This window comes from Ipomoea nil, unplaced genomic scaffold (genome assembly GCF_001879475.1).
Source record: "Ipomoea nil cultivar Tokyo-kokei standard unplaced genomic scaffold, Asagao_1.1 scaffold0415, whole genome shotgun sequence".
Taxonomy (NCBI): domain Eukaryota; kingdom Viridiplantae; phylum Streptophyta; class Magnoliopsida; order Solanales; family Convolvulaceae; genus Ipomoea; species Ipomoea nil.
In genome coordinates this window covers 2,155,699-2,177,555 of record NW_017616843.1, presented here as the reverse complement: position 1 = coordinate 2,177,555, position 21,857 = coordinate 2,155,699, and the positions used below count along the sequence as shown (strand labels likewise).

At 37.0% G+C, this 21,857-nt stretch overlaps 1 protein-coding gene and 1 long non-coding RNA gene across 7 annotated transcripts; both read right to left on the bottom strand.

Moving 5' to 3' along the window:
- Positions 1-15,007: 15,007 nt before the first annotated feature.
- On the bottom strand, positions 15,008-16,259 carry LOC109172337. Its single transcript, XR_002052739.1, has 2 exons — positions 15,947-16,259; positions 15,008-15,219 (listed from the first exon to the last, which is right to left on the bottom strand). It is a non-coding gene; the product is annotated as an uncharacterized LOC109172337 (long non-coding RNA).
- A 1,968-nt stretch (positions 16,260-18,227) lies between these two features.
- Positions 18,228-21,456, bottom strand: LOC109172360 (DNA-directed RNA polymerases IV and V subunit 4-like). 6 transcript variants are annotated; one of them, XM_019321552.1, is made up of 12 exons: positions 21,364-21,456; positions 21,198-21,272; positions 20,901-20,954; positions 20,218-20,283; positions 20,070-20,129; positions 19,907-19,981; positions 19,532-19,643; positions 19,087-19,164; positions 18,965-18,998; positions 18,820-18,888; positions 18,586-18,684; positions 18,228-18,505 (listed from the first exon to the last, which is right to left on the bottom strand). In XM_019321552.1, exons 3-11 carry the CDS (start codon positions 20,935-20,937, stop codon positions 18,610-18,612), a joined length of 606 nt encoding a protein of 201 aa, XP_019177097.1. In that variant the 5' UTR covers positions 20,938-20,954; positions 21,198-21,272; positions 21,364-21,456; the 3' UTR covers positions 18,228-18,505; positions 18,586-18,609. The 6 variants fall into 6 exon arrangements, with proteins under 6 accessions (XP_019177097.1, XP_019177099.1, XP_019177102.1 ...); XM_019321554.1 differs by having other exon boundaries at positions 20,901-20,946; XM_019321557.1 differs by having other exon boundaries at positions 20,901-20,955; positions 21,198-21,445.
- Positions 21,457-21,857: the final 401 nt, after the last annotated feature.

Genomic DNA, 21,857 nt, shown 5'->3' with positions numbered 1-21,857 from the left:
TGGTACGTGGTGGCGGCGACAGTGGTAGGCGGTGGCGGTGGTGCTGGTGGCGATGGCGATGGTGTCGGTGGCGGCGGCGATGACGATGGCGATGCTGGCGGTGGCGGTGGTGGTGGTGGCGGCGATGGTGATGGTCGTGGCGGTGCTAGGGTGGTGGCGGCGGTGGTGATGGTAGTGGCAATGCTAGGGTGGTGGTGGTAGCGGCGATGGCGACGATGGCGATGGTGTCGGTGGTGGTGGTGTTGGTAGCGGTGGTGAGATAAGAAATAAATTTAATTGAAGGTAAAATAGGAAATAGAAACTTTAGGCTATTCCCGAGAACTCGGGAATAACCTAATACCAGGGGGCCCCAGGAATCTCTATTTCCCTTGCAAGGGGAATAGGTCATTCCCGGGAACAATATTCCTGGGAATAAAAGTGGTTACCAAACAAAGGAATAGACCTATTACTGGGAATGATATGCCATTCCCGGCCTATTCCGTGAACCAAACAGCCCATTAATAAAAAAATTGCGACCCTTTTTATCAAAAGAATGATGATTTTTTAAACACTCCTATTACTTAAAAAAAAAAAAAAATTATTATGAATTGTAACCAGTAAGCATATGATTATTACCTTTCAAATGCTTAGTTCTTATTAATTACTTTTCATGTTCATCTATACTTTTTCAATTTGTTGAAATACAAAAAGTCATACGTAGTTATCTGTTCACTTATACTTTTTCAATCTGTTGAAGTACAAAAAAGTCATGATTTTTTATATGAGAGAGCCACTATATGTCATCTGAGCACAAAGTGCTTGACAAGATTTTTTTTGTTTTTTAAATTGTAGATTATTTTATTTTTCAAAATCAGTGGTAGACACTAGACAGAGGCACAGAGCATTTATAGTTATTCAGGTATGTTGGGCTCCCTTTTCAAATTCAATTCAAACAGCAATTTATTTGTGGTATTATGCTGATATTTATGCTGTCCTTTTCAATTCATGAAGATTCAGATTATTTTATATTTTGTCAGGATTTATGTAAGGTTGTCTGTGCTAAGTCAAAAACCTGTTGCTATCATTATGATAAAATTTAAGTCATAACTGTGATGAAAATTTTGCTTCATCATGGCAGAGAAAATTTTCAAATTCAGAACATTTTTCTGTTATTCAACCATGACGTTAATTCCAGATTTGCTTGTTGAGTATTACTCATTTCCAATGAGAAAATTTTTGTTTTTGGTGTCTTGACTATTTTACATGAATCACATTTGGTCCTTCAGTATTAAAATTTTCTATTAGGTGCATGACTATATATGTAAATTGTATCACATTTGGTCCTACCGTTCAATTTTCCGACAAAACTATTGCTAGAAGTGCTCTTTCCGGAAGGAGCAATGCATTTGCTTCTTCCAGGAGGAACACTTCAATTCTGGAAAGAGCACTACATTTACTTATTTTGGAAGAAGTACTTCCGGCAATAGTTAAACGTAAAATTGAACGGCACAATTAAATGTGATACAAATTATATAGTCATGCATCTAATAAGAAAATTTTAATAATCAAGGACCAGACTAGTCGTTATGTATCCGTTGACTTCTCTGTTATATTTTTTCTAGCTCCTTCTTCAGCAGAACAAACTGAAAGAGATGAGTGAGACTAATTAGAGAGTGTCCATCTCCTCCATATTCAACCTTCCAAGCTTCTTCTTTATCATCTATGTAAAGATATGAGATTTAAGAAAACCTTGTTCTTCATCTTTACCCATCTTATGGTTTTCTTCCAATATACTTAAGCTTTGATTTTAATCATTCTCTAATCCTTACAAGCTTCGTGTATATAAACTTAGAAAAATTTCCCTACACACTTATTATCCTACAACCTTTCTAAATTTTGATCGAGTCTTATTTGTGTTGGAGAATACATTCAAAGATGTTGGAGTTTTTGCCTTGCTACTTGTCCCACATTGGTTTCTTAGGGACTACTTTCCCATCATTTAAATGCCACTCCTTTTGGAGTCTTTGAAATCTTTTCAAGGGAGGGAAAGGAGGAGTCCTCACGCGCGTTGCCGCCGCCGCCTGCCTGCTCGGTTCGCACGCGCGTCGCGGTGTGGTCGAAGTTTTACGCGGCAATTATATTTTGTCCAACTTTTTCGCTACTCCACAGAATTATTCTTAGTCTACGCACTAATAATAAAGTCAGTGGTCAAGAGAGAAGTGTGCGCGTTAGTGGGCAATTACGAACGCAATTAGCGTTCCTCTCTTTGCGTTTTTTCGTCTATTTTTCCGGTTGATTGTGGCTGATACAGGGAAGTCAAGTATTCTCACTACTATAAATACCTGCCTTCCCAGACCTCTTAGATTACACTGGAAAAATAAGCTTTATCGCTCAATTGCTACGTATCTCTCAAAGTGCAAAGAATACGTGAGCTCTTCTGTGTTAGCCAGTCGAAAGCGTCCGGGAAAAAGACCGCACAGTCTCCGGCATTAAGCTTTTAAGGCAGTGTCCTGCACACGTCACAGAATATTCCTATATTTTCTATCCAGCCTATAAAAAACGTAGTATACACAAATCTCTACGACATTTTTCAAATTCCCAACAGTTAAAAGCTTAATCATGAAAATGTCGTCCCTCCTATCCAAGCCCGCTGCTGAACTTACAAAAATTGAACCACTGAATGGTATCAATTACCGCAGGTGGGCAGTGAAGATGATGGTGCACTTCGAGACACACGATGTTGATTATGTGCTCACCAACGATGCAATTCCTACTGCGGCAACTCCAACTACACCTGCTACAGATGACCTCGAGACCACATCGACAGGAGAAGCAACTCCAGATCTGAAAGCGTCTGCGACTGCTTCGGCATCTGCTGCGTCGGCGTCTGCAAAATCTTCTGAAACAACTCAAGACAGTCGAAGCAAATTCGAGCGAGATAACAAAATGGTAAGGGGCATTCTACTTCAATATATGTCTGACTCACTTCTAAACATCTATGCGCCTCACAAGTCCGCGAAGGCAATCTGGGACTTGTTACAAAAGAAGTACGGGTCAGATGATGCAGGACGGAAAAAGTACGCTGTCGCCAGTTGGTTAAACTACAAAATGGTTGATGGTATGCCTATTATTGCTCAAGTACATGAGTTTGAAATTTTAGTTGGGGATCTGATCACCGAGGGGATTCCGGTAAGTGATACTTTACAAACTTATTCTTTGGTTGAGAAGTTGCCTGAATCCTGGTCAGAATTTCAAAATAAAATGAAACATGAACCTAAACTAAGCACATGGGAAGAAATGGTGAATCATATCAACATTGAAGAGGCATTTCGCCTAAGGCAAAAATCGAATTCATTTCCTGAAAATTTAAAGGCTAATGTAATCGAAACAAGTGACAGGTCAAAACCTGCACACAATGGTCAAAATAAAAGTTGGCAGAAAGGAATGAAGGCAAACAACACCAAACGATTCAAGGCGAACAAGAATCAAAAACCAGGAAAACCAGGTGGCTGCTATGTCTGTGGCAAGCATGGCCATCGTGCAGCACAGTGCTACCATAAGAAGGGTGGATATGAACAAAAGGAGAACCAGGGAGGCTCAAAAAGTCAAGCAAATGTGGTGGAAGACCATGAAGTAGTGGCAGCAGTTGTAACACTAGAAGCCAATGTGATAGAAGACTCCGAAGAGTGGATCGTGGACACTGGAGCATCGCGCCACTTCTGCTCAAACAAGAATCTCTTCAAAAGTTTTCAAGCAATTGCACGAGGACAAGGTGAACAAGTTTTTATGGGCAATGATAGCATGGCTGAGGTAAGAGGTAGTGGTACCATAGAAATAAAACTATGTTCAGGAAAAAAGTTGTTCTTAAACAATGTAATGTATGTACCCTCCCTGCGAAGGAACTTAGTCTCGGGACCTTTATTAGTGAGGGCCGGGATTAAGTTAGTGTTTGAGTCTGATAAAATGATAATGACTCGTAGGGGGGATTATCTGGGGAAAGGTTACATGCGTGGGGGTCTTTTTGTGTTACCTTTTATTTCAAACAAAAGCACTGCAATCAACATGAATAATGTGGCCAGTGGCTCTGGCAGTTCTGCGTATATTGCTGTTTCGTTTGACATGTGGCATGCTAGATTAGGACATATTGGTGTTAAATGCATGAATAGACTAAAGAATATGAACTTGCTATCTAATGTGTCAAATGAAACCATAACACAATGTGAGACTTGTGCTGAAGCAAAGTTCATTAAGAAACCATTTTCTTTAGTCAAGCATAACACAACATGTGCCTTAGAATTAATTCATTCTGACTTAGCAGACTTTAGAAACACAGAATCTAAAGGTGGGAAAAGATACTACATATCTTTTATTGATGATTTTACTCGCTTTTGTAAAATATAACTGCTAAGAACTAAGGATGAAGCCGAAGATAAATTTGTGATTTTCAAAAATGAAGTAGAAAATCAACTGAGTATGAGAGTAAAAAGATTGCGTTCAGATAGGGGGGGTGAATATGAATCTGCATCTTTTAAATCGTTATGTGAAAAACATGGAATAATCCATGAAGTTACAGCCCCTTATACGCCACAACAGAATGGCGTAGCCGAGAGAAAAAATCGAACTATCAAGGAAATGATAAGTGCATTTCTGGTAAGTTCAGGTGCTCCTAATGCACTTTGGGGAGAAGCTGCACTTACAGCTAATCATATTCTAAATAGAATACCCCACAAGGGGTACGACAATACTCCGTATGAGATGTGGAAAGGATACTCCCCGAATCTGAAATACTTCAGAGTGTGGGGGTGCCTAGCGAAAGTGGGGCTACCCTCATTCAAAAGACTCAGTATTGGGTCTAAGACTGTAGATGCAGTCTTTGTTGGGTATGCAGAGAATAGTGCGGCCTATCGATTCATGCAGTTAGAGAACCGGGCTATATGTGAAGCCAGGGAAGCTGAGTTCTTTGAAACTATCTTTCCTTTAAAGACCCCTAATGTGAATGAATCACTTTCGCTTCCTTACTCACAAGTGGAGAGTGAGCCTGAACAACTCAGGAGAAGCAAAAGACAGCGAACTGAAACAACGTTTGGGTCGGATTTTATAACGTACATAACTGAGCTGGAAGACGTAAATGAACTTTTTGAACAGTTCGTGTGTCAGCTGGTTCTAGAAGAAGAACCAAAGACCTATGATAGGCATATTTTACCCTCATATTTTAGGTACATCTTTATAATAATTTTGCATTAGTTATTTAATATTATCTAATAATTAGTTCTTTTTATATATAATGTTTAATATAATATATAATATATAGAATACTAATATATATATTTATTACGTACTATAATCTTTTATATATATATATATATATATATATATATATATATATATATAGATATTATGAACCTTAATATATATTAAGTTTGTGGGTCCCATGATTGCAATTAGACAAACAAAAAAATAATAATAATATATCATATGACTTTGTTTCAATTCGTTGGTCAGAGGAAATGGCAGAGCGATTCTCATAGAAAGCTTCGGACGTGCAGAGGAAAAGTAGGGAGCGGATGGTTGAAATTGGTTTAGGTTAATTTAGAAAGTGTATAAATAGTATAAGTGTTTTATTGTAAAACGTTCATTCTTCCCCTCTCGATTATTCTGTAAAGCTGTTATCAATGTCCATACATTGCTAATTTCTTTAGCTTGGTTTAGTGAATTGAAGCCCCGGAATTGATTATGCTGTAAGATTATGTATTTATTTTTATTATATAATTTTTATGCATTTGGGTATTAAATATTCTTCTAAGTTATTTGAATAGTTGTATCATTTAATTGCTAGGGAGGCCTACTAGTTATTTACTTGATATAATTATTTGCTATATTAGATAATGTTGTGCTACAAATTATTCTAATATTCAGTAGCAACTGGGTTAATTATTGACGGCTTAGTGATAATTGGACTCGGGTAGAATATTTTCCTAAATTAAATGCAACCGCTTGTGCTTGTGTTATTTAGTTTGTCGGTTTTCCTAGTTCCTATTGCTGCTATTAAATTAAATCTATAGCGCTTGTCTTAGGTTATTTAGTAGTTAGGGGTAATTAAACCACGTGTGCTTTAGTTACCTACAACTAAGGGAAAACGGAAATGAAATAATTTCACGACAAATATTCAATTGCATATTAATTGCTTTATGAATCAATGATCAGTGTTATATTCCAGTGGTGGATCTTTACTAACCAAGGTTTTCTATTCTGAGTGTTTTCAATATATTGTTTCATTGCTTTATTCGTTTATTTTCTTTGATTATCACCTTCATACCAAAACCCCCTTTACTTTAATTTGAACACATACATTAAACTAGTCACTCCTCGTGGGATCGATCCTTACTCCCGCTACTACGTTTGTAAGGTTTTAATTTGGGAGCCTACGACAGCTCACCAAATTTTGGCGCCGTTGCCGGGGAGATTTTCTTGTTTATTTTGTGTTTATTTAATTATTTATTTGTTTATTTGTTTTTCTCGTTAATTTGTCCCATAAAAATTTTTTTAAAAAAATCTTTTCTTTCGTTACTTTTACATAATTGCTGCAATATATTTTCTTTCTGTTTATGCCTATAACTCGATCTGCTAATCAAAAAATCTTGCCGTACGATCCAGAAATTGAAAGAACTGTACGCAGGTGGAAGAAACAAGCTTTGAGCAAATTGGAGTTTAGTGATCTGGCTACCGATTCTACCAATTTTGATTTAGAAGAAGAACCCATGGCTCAAAATCGAACTTTAAAAGAGCTTGGAGCTCCAAATTTAGATCAACAACCTTTATGCATCACCTTTCCCGCTCTGGATGCTAATGTCCAATTTGAATTGAAATCTGGGTTAATTCATCTTTTGCCTTCTTTTCATGGACTTGCAGGTGAAGATCCCCACAAACACTTAAAGGAATTCCATGTGGTGTGTTCAAGTATGAAACCCACTGGGGTTACTGAGGAACAAATCAAGTTGAGAGCCTTTCCCTTTTCGTTGAAAGATTCAGCGAAGGATTGGCTATACTATCTACCTTCTGGGAGCATCACCACATGGAATAACTTAAAGACATCATTCCTTGAAAAATATTTCCCAGCTTCAAGGGCGGCCAACATTAGAAAGGAAATTTGTGGTATAAGGCAAAACAATAGAGAGTCATTGTATGAATATTGGGAGCGTTTCAAGAAACTATGTGCAAGCTGCCCACACCATCAAATTAGTGATCAATTACTCATTCAGTACTTTTATGAAGGACTTTTTCCAATGGATAGAAGCATGATTGATTCTGCAAGCGGTGGTGCTTTAGTTGACAAGACACCAGACGCTGCAAGAACTCTAATTGCGAACATGACTGCAAATTCTCAACAGTTTGGCAATAGAATAGTCCAACCGTCTAAGCATGTGAATGAGGTAAATATTTCTGCTCTTGAACAACAAATTACTGGGTTAACTACTCTTGTTCGTCAATTAGCAGTAGGCAATATGCAAACTGTTAAAGCATGTGGAATTTGCTCGGTAGTTGGGCATCAAACTGATGCCTGCCCAACTCTTCAAGAAGAACCTATTGAACAAGTTAACATGGCTGGAGGTTTTCCTGGACAACCTCAAGGTAAGTATGATCCGTTCTCCAATACATATAATCATGGATGGAGGGATCACCCAAACCTTAGCTATGGGAACTCACAAGGGAACCAGTTTGTTCAGAATCGTTCTAATTTTCAACAGTATAGACAACTATTTCCTTCAAGACAACAACCGACCCAAAACTTTAGCTCAAGTACGAATCTAGAAGATATTGTTAAATCTCTTGCTACTAACACTTTGCAGTTTCAACAAGAAACACAACTATTCCAACAAGAGACAAGAGCTAGTATTCAAGAAACAAAGGCTAGTATTCAAAACTTGGAAAGACAAATGGGCCAACTAGCAACTACGGTAAGTCGGTTGGAAGCACAGAGTTCTGGCAAATTACCCTCTCAAACGATCGTTAATCCTAAAGAGAATGTAAGTGCAATTAATGTTGAAAGTATGTCGCTGGAAAAGAATGTTGATTTGAATAAGGAAATAAGTGCAGGAATCATTGCCAACAATAAAGAGAAGTCCCAAGGTAAGCTTTCTTCTTTTTCTGATTATGAACCAATACCCCCATTTCCTCAAGCTCTTTTAGAACCAATAAGAGGAAACTCAAATAATGATTTGTATGAGACCTTTCGTGAATGTGATGCTAATAAACCACTTTTAGATTCTATGGAAAAAGTACCTCGCTATGCAAATTTTCTAAAAGAGGTACGCACTATGAAAAAGAAACGAAATAATGAAAGAATTGAGGAAGTGCAAGTGCAAGAGAATGTCTCTATGGCTAGTCAAAGCAATCTTCCTGAAAAGTGCAAAGACCCAGGTATGTTTACTATTCCATGCATGATAAGTGGGGTGAAATTTGAAAATGCTATGTTAGATTTAGGAGCTTCTATTAATGTCATGCCATATTCTGTTTATGCTTCTTTAAAACTTGGATCCCTGAATAAATCTAGTATAATAATTCAATTGGCTGATGGATCTACTACATATCCTAGGGGTGTGATTGAGGATTTGATTGTTGAAGTTGATAACTTGGTTTTTCCTGCTGATTTTTATGTGCTTGATATGGAAAATAATAATCATATTTTGTTAGGAAGGCCATTCTTAAAAACTGCAAAAACAAAAATTGATATTCATAGTGGTATGCTTACTATGGAGTCTAATGGTAAACTTGTGACTTTTAATATTTATGATACCATGAAATCTCCTAGTGATGATAATTTTACAATTTTTGTTGATTCTTTGAACTTTGTTACATTTGATGAAATTGCTTCGAATGAAAAAGAAAGAAATAATAAATCATCTTTGCGTACTAATCTGCATGAAGGGACTGTTTCTTTGAATACTCATAATCATCGAAGGTACTCAAAAAGACGATGGAAATTTAAAGAAATATCATAAGTCGAGCCAACGACGATAAACAAAGGCGCTGCTTGGGAGGCAACCTAAGGTGTGTTTGTTCCATTTTTTTTTCTTTTATTCCATATTCTCATTCAATAACCCTTTTTCTGTGCTTTTTTATTCAACATTGGGGACAATGTTGATAATAAGTGTGGGGGAGGGAATTTAATTTTATTATTTGTTTGCTTATGTCAAAATTTTCAAAAATTTTCACAAATATTTTACTAGTATTTTATGCAAAATAAGTATTATTTTCAAAAATTATTCTATTTTTCCAAAAATTATTATATTTTTTTTCCCTTCTTGGAATTCATAATATGATTGAATAAATAGTTTGGCAAATTGTGATTAGTTTGTTAGCATTTCCTGTTTGATATGTAGTGGCTATATTAAGTAAGCAATAAACATGTGAGTGTTTTGAGCCATTGACTGACACTTCGGTCTTATTTTCTTTCTATTGTGCAATTTCTTCCATAATTTTGTTTCTCTAGAACTTGCCTTGATTCTCTTTTAAAGCTAATTAGACCATGCATGATTCAAGTGTGATTAAGGCCATTATTTGATCTTGAGCCTCACTAGCCAAATAACCGGTTTGTCCTATGATTTATTTCCCCTTGTTAACCATTTTGAGCTTTATGGCCATTCTTTTCTTTATTTTGAACCACATTACAAGCCTTTTATATCTAAAAATAATGCCTTCACCCAGCTGAATAACTAGTGGAGCAAATTTTGAATTATTCGTGTAATCTACGTGAGGTTGTGAGGAAGAAGTGTGGGGGAGGTCACTTACTTTTGTTAATATGATTGAGATTGAGGCGGGTTGTATCTTCATTGCCGATTTGTCACTGGTTTTCTATGAAAAAGAAAACGAAGACAATTCATGATTCCAAGAAAAAAAGTATGCAAATTTGAAAGAATGAAATGGAAAAAAATGAAGAATATATGTTTGAAAAAGAAAATGTTGCTGAAAATTTATGAGAAAAAATGAGAAAGAATCAGCAGTTTGTTCTGAGTCTGAAGTTACCTCTGAATAAATGAAGCAAAGGGAAATTCTGGTAATATTGAGGAAGCATTCTATACTTTTGAGAATGATAGTCATGTTGGAGCCTCAATAGGATGTGTTTTTGAATGGAAATTGAGGGTGTTGGATTACTTGTATTTATTTGCTCCTCTAGTTTGAAGCTTTTGTTTATACTACTTTCCTAAAATATTCTTTACCCTAACCCTAGCCCCATTACAACCTGTGAAAAGTCCTTACGATTTGTGTCATGCATGACTCTTGTAGTGGTGATTGAGAAGATATGCAAGCCTATGGTAGAGCAATTTTATAGGAATGAACTTGAGCGAAATCTATACCCATCAAACACTTGAGTGATGAGTGATATTCCTGTGAGGGCTTACTTATTTAGTTCACTCAATTTTCAGACAGGGGTGCTAACTTATTAATTGCAGGGTGCTTCAGATTATTGTTCATGATATGTTATGAGTTTTTGGAATTTCATTTTAATTTACTTCGCGAATAATATTTTTGCTTGGGGACAAGCAAATGTTTTAGTGTGGGGGAATTTGATAGGCATATTTTACCCTCATATTTTAGGTACATCTTTATAATAATTTTGCATTAGTTATTTAATATTATCTAATAATTAGTTCTTTTTATATATAATGTTTAATATAATATATAATATAGAATATATATAATATATAATATATAATATATAATATATAATATATAGAATACTAATATATATATTTATTACGTACTATAATCTTATATATATATATATATATATATATATATATATATATATATATATATACATATTATGAACCTTAATATATATTAAGTTTGTGGGTCCCATGATTGCAATTAGACAAACAAAATAATAATAATAATATATCATATGACTTTGTTTCAATTCGTTGGTCAGAGGAAATGGCAGAGCGATTCTCATGGAAAGCTTCGGACGTGCGGAGGAAAAGTAGGGAGCGGATGGTTGAAATTGATTTAGGTTAATTTAGAAAGTGTATAAATAGTATAAGTGTTTTATTGTAAAACGTTCATTCTTCCCCTCTCGATTATTCTGTAAAGCTGTTATCAATGTCCATACATTGCTAATTTCTTTAGCTTGGTTTAGTGAATTGAAGCCCCGGAATTGATTATGCTGTAAGATTATGTATTTATTTTTATTATATAATTTTTATGCATTTGGGTATTAAATATTCTTCTAAGTTATTTGAATAGTTGTATCATTTAATTGCTAGGGAGGCCTACTAGTTATTTACTTGATATAATTATTTGCTATATTAGATAATGTTGTGCTACAAATTATTCTAATATTCAGTAGCAACTGGGTTAATTATTGACGGCTTAGTGATAATTGGACTCGGGTAGAATATTTTCCTAAATTAAATGCAACCGCTTGTGCTTGTGTTATTTAGTTTGTCGGTTTTCCTAGTTCCTATTGCTGCTATTAAATTAAATCTATAGCGCTTGTCTTAGGTTATTTAGTAGTTAGGGGTAATTAAACCACGTGTGCTTTAGTTACCTACAACTAAGGGAAAACGGAAATGAAATAATTTCACGACAAATATTCAATTGCATATTAATTGCTTTATGAATCAATGATCAGTGTTATATTCCAGTGGTGGATCTTTACTAACCAAGGTTTTCTATTCTGAGTGTTTTCAATATATTGTTTCATTGCTTTATTCGTTTATTTTCTTTGATTATCACCTTCATACCAAAACCCCCTTTACTTTAATTTGAACACATACATTAAACTAGTCACTCCTCGTGGGATCGATCCTTACTCCCGCTACTACGTTTGTAAGGTTTTAATTTGGGAGCCTACGACAGCTCACCAACCTACGATGCGGCTATGCGCTCAGTTGATGCGGTATTCTGGAAAGGAGCCGTTCAAAGTGAACTAGACTCAATAAAGTCTAACCACACTTGGGAAATAGTAGAACTTCCCAAAGGAGCCAAGCCGATTGGTTGCAAGTGGATCTTTAAAAGGAAACTAAGACCCGATGGGTCAATAGAAAGGTTTAAGGCGAGACTAATAGCCAAGGGCTACAGACAGAAGTTTGGGGAAGACTACTTCTGTACCTACTCACCTGTGACACAAATAGCAACAATAAGAGTGCTATTTGCGCTAGCCGCAGCGCACAAGTGGACAGTCCATCAAATGGATGTCAAAACGGCCTTCCTAAATGGAGACCTAGAAGAAGAAATCTACATGGACCAACCTCCTGGGTGTGTAGAACCAGGACAAGAAAGAAAGGTCTGTAGATTAGTGAAATCCCTCTACGGATTAAAACAAGCTCCAAAACAGTGGTATGAAAAATTTCACACCACACTACTGGATCTGGGTTACGTGGTAAACAGATCAGATGCTTGTCTATACTCAAAAGAAGTTGAGTCTAGCGTGGTACTCATGTGCATCTATGTAGATGACATGCTAATCTTCAGCCCCAATGTCGAAGCGATAGAGAAAACCAAGAGGTCACTTTCTGGAAAATTTGACATGAAAGACTTGGGGAAGGCTGATGTAATACTTGGAGTAAAAGTCATACAAAGTGAAAATAACTACAAGTTATCACAAAGTCACTATACAGAAAAACTGTTAAAGAAGTTTGACAGTTATGAAGTGAACCCGGCTCCAACGCCGTATGACTCCAGTGTCAAACTATAAAAACACCCTGGAGCAGGAGTGGCACAAGAAAATTATGCAAAATTAATAGGAAGTCTGATGTTCTTAATGAACTATACCAGACCCGACATCGCTCTTGCAGTCAATAGACTCAGTCGGTACACTCACAATCCAAGTGAGGTTCACTGGCAAGCCCTGAAACGAGTACTGCGCTATTTGAGAGGCACCATTGAGTGGGGCCTACAGTACAGTGGGTTTCCAAATGTCCTGGAGGGATATTGTGATGCAAACTGGGTCAATGACAGTGATGACGTAAGCTCCACCAGTGGGTATGTGTTTACCATGGGAGGAGCTGCTGTGTCGTGGAAATCCACGAAGCAATCATGTATAGCCAGGTCAACAATGGAAGCTGAGTTCATAGCCCTTGATCTGGCTGGGCACGAAGCTAAATGGCTGAGAAACCTACTGGCAGACGTGCCGTTGTGGGGGAATTCTACGCCATCAGTATCTGTTCATTGTGACTCACAAACTGCCATATGTGTAGCAAAAAACAGTTCCTACAATGGAAAAAGAAGACACATAAGGGTCAGACACGAGTCTGTAAGACAGTTAATTGTGAATGAAGTACTCACACTAGAGTATGTGAAGTCCGAGAGGAATATTGCAGATCCTCTAACAAAAGGACTAAACCGGAAAGCTATCCTTGACACGTCAAGGGAAATGGGCTTAAAATAAGAGATAAGGAATTCAAGGTGGACACCACTTTAGTGGTCAAACGAAGCCGTGAAAAGACTTATGTACCTACATGGAGGACATCCTGAAGTGTTGATATGTGAACCAGAGTTCAAAACTACCCACTTCTCAAATAGTTCAAGACTTAGTTCACTCCTGGGAAGTAAGTTACTCAGGTCACTACGTGTCAGTTCAAGTTTATACACTGACATTAAGTTCAGCCTTCGGGATTGTACTGAAACATCCTTCTTTCACACCTCTTGAATGTGTGGGGGATTGTTGGAGAATACATTCAAGGATGTTGGAGTTTTTGCCTTGCTACTTGTCCCACATTGGTTTCTTAGGGACTACTTTCCCATCATTTAAATGACACTCCTTTTGGGGTCTTTGAAATCTTTTCAAGGGAGGGAAAGGAGGAGTCCCCGCGCGCGCCGCCGCCAGCCCGCTCGGCTCGGTTCGCACGCACGTCGCGGTGTGGTGTGGTCGAAGTTTTACGCGGCAATTATATTTTGTCCGACTTTTTCGCTACTCCACAGAATTATTCTTAGTCTACGCACTAATAATAAAGTCAGTGGTCAAGAGAGAAGTGTGCGCGTTAGTGGGCAATTACGAACGCAATTAGCGTTCCTCTCTTTGCGTTTTTCCGTCTATTTTTCCGGTTGATTGTGGCTGATACAGGGAAGTCAGGTATTCTCACTACTATAAATACCTGCCTTCCCAGACCTCTTAGATTACACTGGAAAAATAAGCTTTATCGCTCAATTGCTACGTATCTCTCAAAGTGCAAAGAATACGTGAGCTCTTCTGTGTTAGCCAGTCGAAAGCGTCCGAGAAAAAGACCGCACAGTCTCCGGCATTAAGCTTTTAAGGCAGTGTCCTGCACACGTCACAGAATATTCCTATATTTTCTATCCAGCCTATAAAAAACGTAGTATACACAAATCTCTACAACATTTTTCAAATTCCCAACAATTTGAACTTCAAATTTAATACTCATATATTCTCAATCTTATAGTGCTTCAAATGTATACACAATTAGTCTTTGAGAGACAATTTGCAAAGTGTATGATTTGCCATCATTGTCTCAACACCAAGTGTAGTTATGGTTTATAGCGGCAACCTTTGCAACAAAAGGGTGAATTTGTTGTATCCTATGCTACCAAAGGGTGAAGGTCGTAGAAGTGCTATCACTTGCGACTTGCGAATGATTAGTGCACAAGGGACCTAGGGACAAGCTATCGGTGTCTTGTCTCACCTTGGCCTTAGCTACGAAGGGTTTGTGTTCGTAAAAGTGCTATCACTTGCAAGTGATGAGCAAGGGACCTAGGTACAAGAGGTTGTGTCTTGTTTCACTCTTAGCTATGAAGAGTTTGTGTTCGTATAAGTGCTATTACTTGCGAGTGATGAGTGCGATGGTAGCGGTGCCCACCAAGGTTTTAAAGTGGCCCAGATAGTGGAGTTAATTCTAAGGGAGATTCCCTTAGGTAGTGGAGTAGGCTTGACTGAACCACTCTAAATTTGGTGTTCTTTCCTCTCGTTATGGTCTAATTTTAACGACTCTTATTAGGTTTGTAGAAATAAAAACAAAATTGACAATTATTTAAGATCACACCAGAATCAATTCGATACTCAATTCAACGATAACATTTGATATTTATTTATTTATTATGAAGTAAAATAAAATTGATACAATAATTATTTATTAGGAAGTAAAAATAAAGTTGATAACAATATAGGATTGATGTAAGAAAGTTGAGATGGATGGATGGATCATCCGCAGCATCCATCTTCGCAACACACTCGTCCGCAGTGGATCATCGGCTTCCATATGAACTCACAGCACCGACACCCAGCTTCAAATTAAACCACACTTATTATCAATATTTTTACAACAGAAAAGGTGCAAAAATATAGCCAAACAAAAACAATAATCTTTGACATTATCCAGAATAAGATTAAGGCATCAGCCAAGTTAGTCACACTGTCAACTTATTAGAGCTCACAAAGTTTACTCAATAATGCACACTCTCAAATAGCAGTTGTGCACTGGTTTCCCTCGTCACACAAAAAATCAGAATAATATTGAGACAACCCTAACCAAGTTGGTCAGGGGACTTAAAGCAGACAAGGTTTACCTAGTTCACACCTTGGTCTCGGATAGTGATTGCGAGTTTCTTTCGTCACTAATAAAAAAACTAGAATAATACTAGGACAATCCTAACAAAATTGGTTGGGCGGTTAACTTAGAGTCCGGACCGGGGTTTACCCAGTACACACTCTTGGATAATGGATGTGGGTCTCACTCATCATTAAAAAAGCCAATATAATACTAGGGACAACGGGCCCTAACAAAGTTGGTCAAATTATTGATTTGGTAACCACAAAGTTACAAGTTTGACTCTCAAAAAGGACAGTCTATTGACCTTCTTAGTTTGAACTAATCAATTATAGACGATCTAGACTAGTTTAACTCCATGTGATCCTTAACCGAATTGCACACTTATAGGTAGAGACTGCGAACCCGTTTTCATCGTCACTAAAAAAAAAAATACTAGAAAATAGAACATAATTTATCATCACCTTGAGGAAAAACCGTGGGGTCATGGGGCAACCTAGCTGCATCAGCACAGGCAACAATCAAACATAGTACTGCTACAAACAGCAGCGCCATTATCACAGACATGTTACTTTGCTTGTTGAAGACTGCCATTGTGTTATATATGCTCTGATCTGATCTGGGTGAGTTTCTGCATGGCGATTGATCAAGTATTTATAGTAGAAGTTGGGTGCAATGTATCATCAAGTTGGCTATAAAAAATTATTACATTTTAATAACCAAAATGCGTAATGATAAAAGTGGTTTTGGGAATTTGGAGGGATATGTGTTTGATCTCCTTGAGTTCAGTGATTGGGGTGTGGGAAGTGTAACCCACTGCCTGCCTTTGTTGACTGATGTGCTTTGAAATGGATCAATAATAGCTGCGGCAGTGCCATCTTTTTGTATCATCAGCATCATGTTTGTCCTTTGTGTGAAATTCTATGGATGCATTTGATATAGATGTATATTTTGTAAGAGTTTCCGTATAATATATATTATATATTATGAGACTTAGTGGACCAGTCCATTAAGTAATATGTCTATATAAAGTTTGTATTGATGGGATACAGGACATATTCATTATATAGCATCTAAGTTAGGGTACTTATACTGTACCAGTAATACACCTACTACGAGGTTAGGTTTCTCGTAGATTTTACGCTGTATGGTTAGACACATATTTAGATCTAACACATTTTGCACATCTTTTTTTGTTAAAACTGAGCACTTATCACTATATCAAAAGTTATAGCTCATAACGAAGGCGCATGCAACTTTATTTCTTTATAGAATTAATTTCACTTTTGGTCCCACGACTTTTAAGATCTTATCACTTTTGGTGCACAACTTTAAATTTTTTCAATTTTGATGCCTAACTTTGTTATTTTTATCAGATTTGATCCTTTCGGTCAAATTGACAGCGAAATGTTGTCGGATTTTATATTTTAGGGGCAAAATCATCATCTCAAGGAAAGATCTTCAATATCTAAACAAAAGAAAAATCATATTAAGAGAAAAAGAAAAGTTTGTCAATCGTCGACGCTATAAATCTCATAGATATGTGTCTAGTTTCTGCCCATCTGTCCAATTATTCTTATCGATCAAACACCTATAGATATGATTTTATAGTCATTTTGTTTAGATATTGAAGATGTTTCATTGGTATGACGATTTTACCCCTAAAAATATAAAATCTGGCAACATTTCATCGTCAATTTGGCCGAAAGGTCCAAACCTGATAAAAATAATAAAGTTAGACACCAAAATTGAAAAATTTTAAAGTTGTGCACCAAAAGTGCTAGAACCACAAAAGTCGTGGACCAAAACTGAAATTAATTCTTCTTTATATACCACCACATTTTCGAGAGGTAATGTGCTTGACTTAGTCCATCAGCTTCCGTCCAACAACGCCCAACCCCTTAACTACCAATTGCTGGACTTAGCCCTTCATTAGTCCAGCCCAACACATTTTAATTCAAAATGCTCTAAATGTGGTACAACAATGTTTGGTTTAAGCTTCACAAAACAAAGGGTATAAGTGATGTTAAATGTACCATAGAAAAAATTGGGACACTTTTTAATTTCTTCATTCCATTAATTGGAATCGTAAGTCCTCAACAATTGTTATTACGATTCACATTATAGGTACATTCCTTTTTACATTCACTATAATGATCCATATAAAGGAACCACCTACAATATGCTTCATTTGAATGAAAATATCCTTTATTAGATAATACCTAAAACCCATTCTCCCATGCTTTTACAAACATTGTGATCCCAAGTTGCCAAACAAAGATGAATTATATTGGACCATCTTATTTGCCCCACATTCACAAGATATGCTTAAACAAGAGACACATCGGATGGAAGTCATACAAGTCTTATCCTCTCTCTCTCTCATTGGATCATGGATGGTAGTCATACAAGTCTTATCCTAACTCTCTCTATATTTATATACATATACACGTGTCCAATCTCAACTAAAAGCCTAAGCTGATAAGGTGGATTCTAACCATCGAACTCATGACCTTTGGTCTGGCTCTGATACCAAATTGAAGCACGTGCTCCATCTCAACTAAAAGCCTAAGCTGATAGTTGGATACACATTAATGGATGTATGCTCACAGACTCTTTGTGAGAAAGTGGTCTAGTGGCATCAGTGTGTGTGTGTGTAGGGATAGTGCAAGTGGACAAAAAAACAATTGACAAAAAAAAAAAAAAAAAAAAAAAAAAAAACACACACACACACACACACCAAACAAAGCACAATGCACAAGATACTCAGAGAGTCGGATTCTACAGCTTCGATTTGAAGATACAGCTACACGTTATACAAGTTACCCATATCACAATCTGATATATACATCAACAACATTACATAATACGAGAAGATCAAAGGTTTGCAGCTTAACAGCATGGTCTGCAAGAATTGTTCGCGAAAAACTGGAGACCAAACAACCAACGGCTCCATATATCAAGCAGTACCAGCAAATTATCAGAGACTACGGGACGACTGTTAATATCAGCAGCATGGAGAACTGCGACAATTAGCACATTAATCTTAACGCAAACAAGGAACCCTTAATTCTTAAAGTACGGTCAAAATAGAAGAGCTCACCTTTGCACACCTGCTTCAATGGCTTTATGAAGAGCTCTTAAGCTTAGCTAATTCCTCCAAGACACTTTTTAGAGGCTCTTGTAGCTTATTTTTCTTGCCCTAAACAAAATAGAAGTTATAACCAAGACCACACTCGACACACTAGTGTATTATTGCAATTTAGTATGTCTATATACCATTTCAAAGATAAAGTGAGTCATTACTTTTAAATGAGAGAGGCCATATGCGTTTTACCTTCAAAGACGGGACAAGTGCAAAGACTTCGTCAGTAGATTCGGGGTGAAAGTTGGCAATCATGCACATCTGCAAGCCCAAAAACGAAAGTAAGCAATTGCAAAGCCCACGGAGTATCGAGCATTAACAAGTTAAAATCTGATACCTCGCTATCAGCAACACCATGCTCCTTCAAAGGCCTGATCTGAGTTACGGAAAAATGGATCTAAAGATTGATAGCAATAAAATGTTTGTGTCCCACATATTGTTTTACAAAAGAAAGGATACTTGAGAACTTGTTTGACCGTCTCATTATTCTCATAAAGTTTATGCCTCGTGGCATACGTCAATCCCTTGTCAAATGACCTAGAGGTAGAAAAGTTCAAACCCTTAGGCATGTAAATAGCAATAATACCATGTTTGGCAATCCTATAATAAGCAAAAGACATCCTTTCTTTTTTGGTTAGACCACGAGGTGTCTTGAGTAGGCCCTAACTATAGGAGACACCTTTAAATCCATACCATACTCAGACTAATTCTCGTTCGCACCGGGCCAATCCAATTAAGGGGCGAAATGCTAGCCATATTGGTTTTTCCATACGAGAGGGGTTTTTGAACTCCCGACCTCTCTTAAGGGATGAGAGTGCACGGCCACTCACACCAACCAAGCTGGTTAAGGCATCCTTTCTTTGACATATTACAAGTAACCAAACGGCATAAAAATGCTACCCACGTAGAAAGTTTTATTGTTGGATCTTCAGACAGTATAGTCATTTGATCATGGATGCCTTGCAAGATTTCAGCAGCTTCACAATCCATCAGGCACTTGGTATTCCCTGAAATTTCTGTATATACAGCAACAAAGATTCCGAATAAGGGTATCAGACCCAATATAAAAACAGTAAACGCAAACTATCCATTATAGCAGAATCCTTTCAATTCTTTCCGAAGTTAACTTCCAGAGTTCCAGGACACAAGTACACAACAGAACACAGGAATGGGGAAACCTGATGTTACAGAATAGCCATTTATTTACTTTCTATTTACCAAACAACTAGTTCTGATTGACACCCAATGAAGCATTTTCAACTAAAAGAGGCGAGCAAACCTTGTTCAACTCTGAGCTCCAAGGGAAGAGGTGCTTTTGAAGTTTGACCTTTGCCTCCCTTGCCTCCTTTTCCACCTTCATGCAAAGATTATCAAAAATCAAAAATAAAGAAAAAGGCAAAACAAAAACCTTTGAAAGTAAGGATTGCTTAAGGAAGTCTAACCTTTGCCAGCTGATTTACCAGCTTTCCCATTGGATTTTGATAAATTAGCATCCACTGAATCTAAAAATAATGCTCACATTGTGTCATTGAATACCATAGTCCATAAATACCACTAAGTATTATAAATCACAGTAAAAGATCTAATCACCAGAATCAAACTGAACCTTCCTCCCTTTATTTGACACGGAGCCGTCATCCTTTCCATTCGAGGATGCTACATACAATTAATAGAAGGCACTTTAAGACATTTATAAAACAACCCAAAAACTTCAAATTCAGAGAACAGAGAAGCAAAGCATTTGGTATTAATTAATTAAATTATTTAAATTCTTGCTTTATAGATGCTATAACATTAATATATTTTCTTCTCCCAAAAGGTTGAATCCCCAATCCCAAGGGACCCCACACCCATCCCGACAGAGCATTTGAGAGGATGTAAATCATGGTGACCCATTGACTCATAGATAGGGAGCCAAGGCCACATGCCGATACACACGAGGGATCTGCCCATTTTGGGTATAATCCCCACATGGCCACTCCGAGGTTCGAACCTTGGTCTTTTCTCCCAAATATTGCCTATTGAACCAGTGAGCTAAGCCCGTGCAGGCATCGTTAATATATTTTCAGCTATTGTTTTCTGCACCAGATAACCAGGTTTCTACACACATATTGGTCCAACAGAACAAAATAACAATGACCATCACAACCAATCAACATCTTTACCTATCCATACACTTCAAAGGATAACAGATATATGAAAAGCCACTCACAAAAGCATATAGTAACTGCAAAAAACTGAGGGAGCAATCGCCCCAAAAAATGCTGCATTACCAGGAGATTTGAGAGCAGATTTTCCACCTTCTGACATCGCCTCTGTCTGAAAAAACTAACCAAAAGAACCTATTAACATAAATCTTTAATTTTTTTGCAATGGGGTTGCCTTTATTTTTAGAAGTCAAAAGGAAAAGTAGGAGGTAAGAATGCAATGTAATTAATTGTAAGGAACAAGAAACAAGAAAGAACAAAAGGAACCCATTTTCACCCCCACAATTTTACTAGCTGGAGAGAATTGAAAGATCAGAATTTCATCTTGGAGTAGTAAATAATAAACGGCCTGATAAAAATTACCTGAAGAACTGAAGATGAGTGATTAGCTGCAATGGGGGAAATGTAAGAAGCCCGGAGATTGTGAAACCCTAAAAGCTGAGATTGAAGACACTCCTCTTGGGTAGAATCGTAGGTAGTCGGAGGGTACCAAAGTGCTTTCACGAAAATCAAAGTGCTTAGGAAGTACCAAACAGCAGAGAGTGTCGCACTGTCGCGGCTAATTGCCCTTGTTTGTAAATCACTCTTTTCAACATCCCAAACCCAAAGGCTTGTTTGGTTTCAAAATATCCTGAAAATTTTTACTTTTAATAATTTTATATTAGTGATGTTTTAATTATTTGATAATTGAAAATTGATTTTTGGAGTTAATTACCGATTTGGTCTCTCGATTTTGAGGATTTCATCATTTTGGTCTTTGATTTTCAAAAATGATCAATTGAGTCCTCAACTATGTTATTTCTTACCGATTTGATCCTAAGTGATAACAGTTGTTTGGTAGACGTTAAAACAGAGGATAGAAATGTAATTTCATTGTTCTAGCATTCTTCGTTGTGTATTTCCTTCCCATTGCGAGTGGTTTTAGATTACAGACTAAAGAAAACCCCCAAATTTGTAAGCCCTAATCGCAAACACTATGACGTAGATTTGGAGCATTCATACAGATTTTCACCTAAAATCAAA

Excerpts from the sequence above, each read along its gene's own strand:
- LOC109172360 (XM_019321552.1), bottom strand. The coding sequence starts at position 20,937 with ATGTCAGAAGGTGGAAAATCTGCTCTCAAATCTCCTG. Across the intron at positions 20,130-20,217 it reads GAAGGTTCAGTTTGATTCTG|ATTCAGTGGATGCTAATTTA; the intron begins GTGATTAGATCT and ends CATTATTTTTAG. Across the intron at positions 19,982-20,069 it reads TGGTAAATCAGCTGGCAAAG|GTGGAAAAGGAGGCAAGGGA; the intron begins GTTAGACTTCCT and ends CTTTGCATGAAG.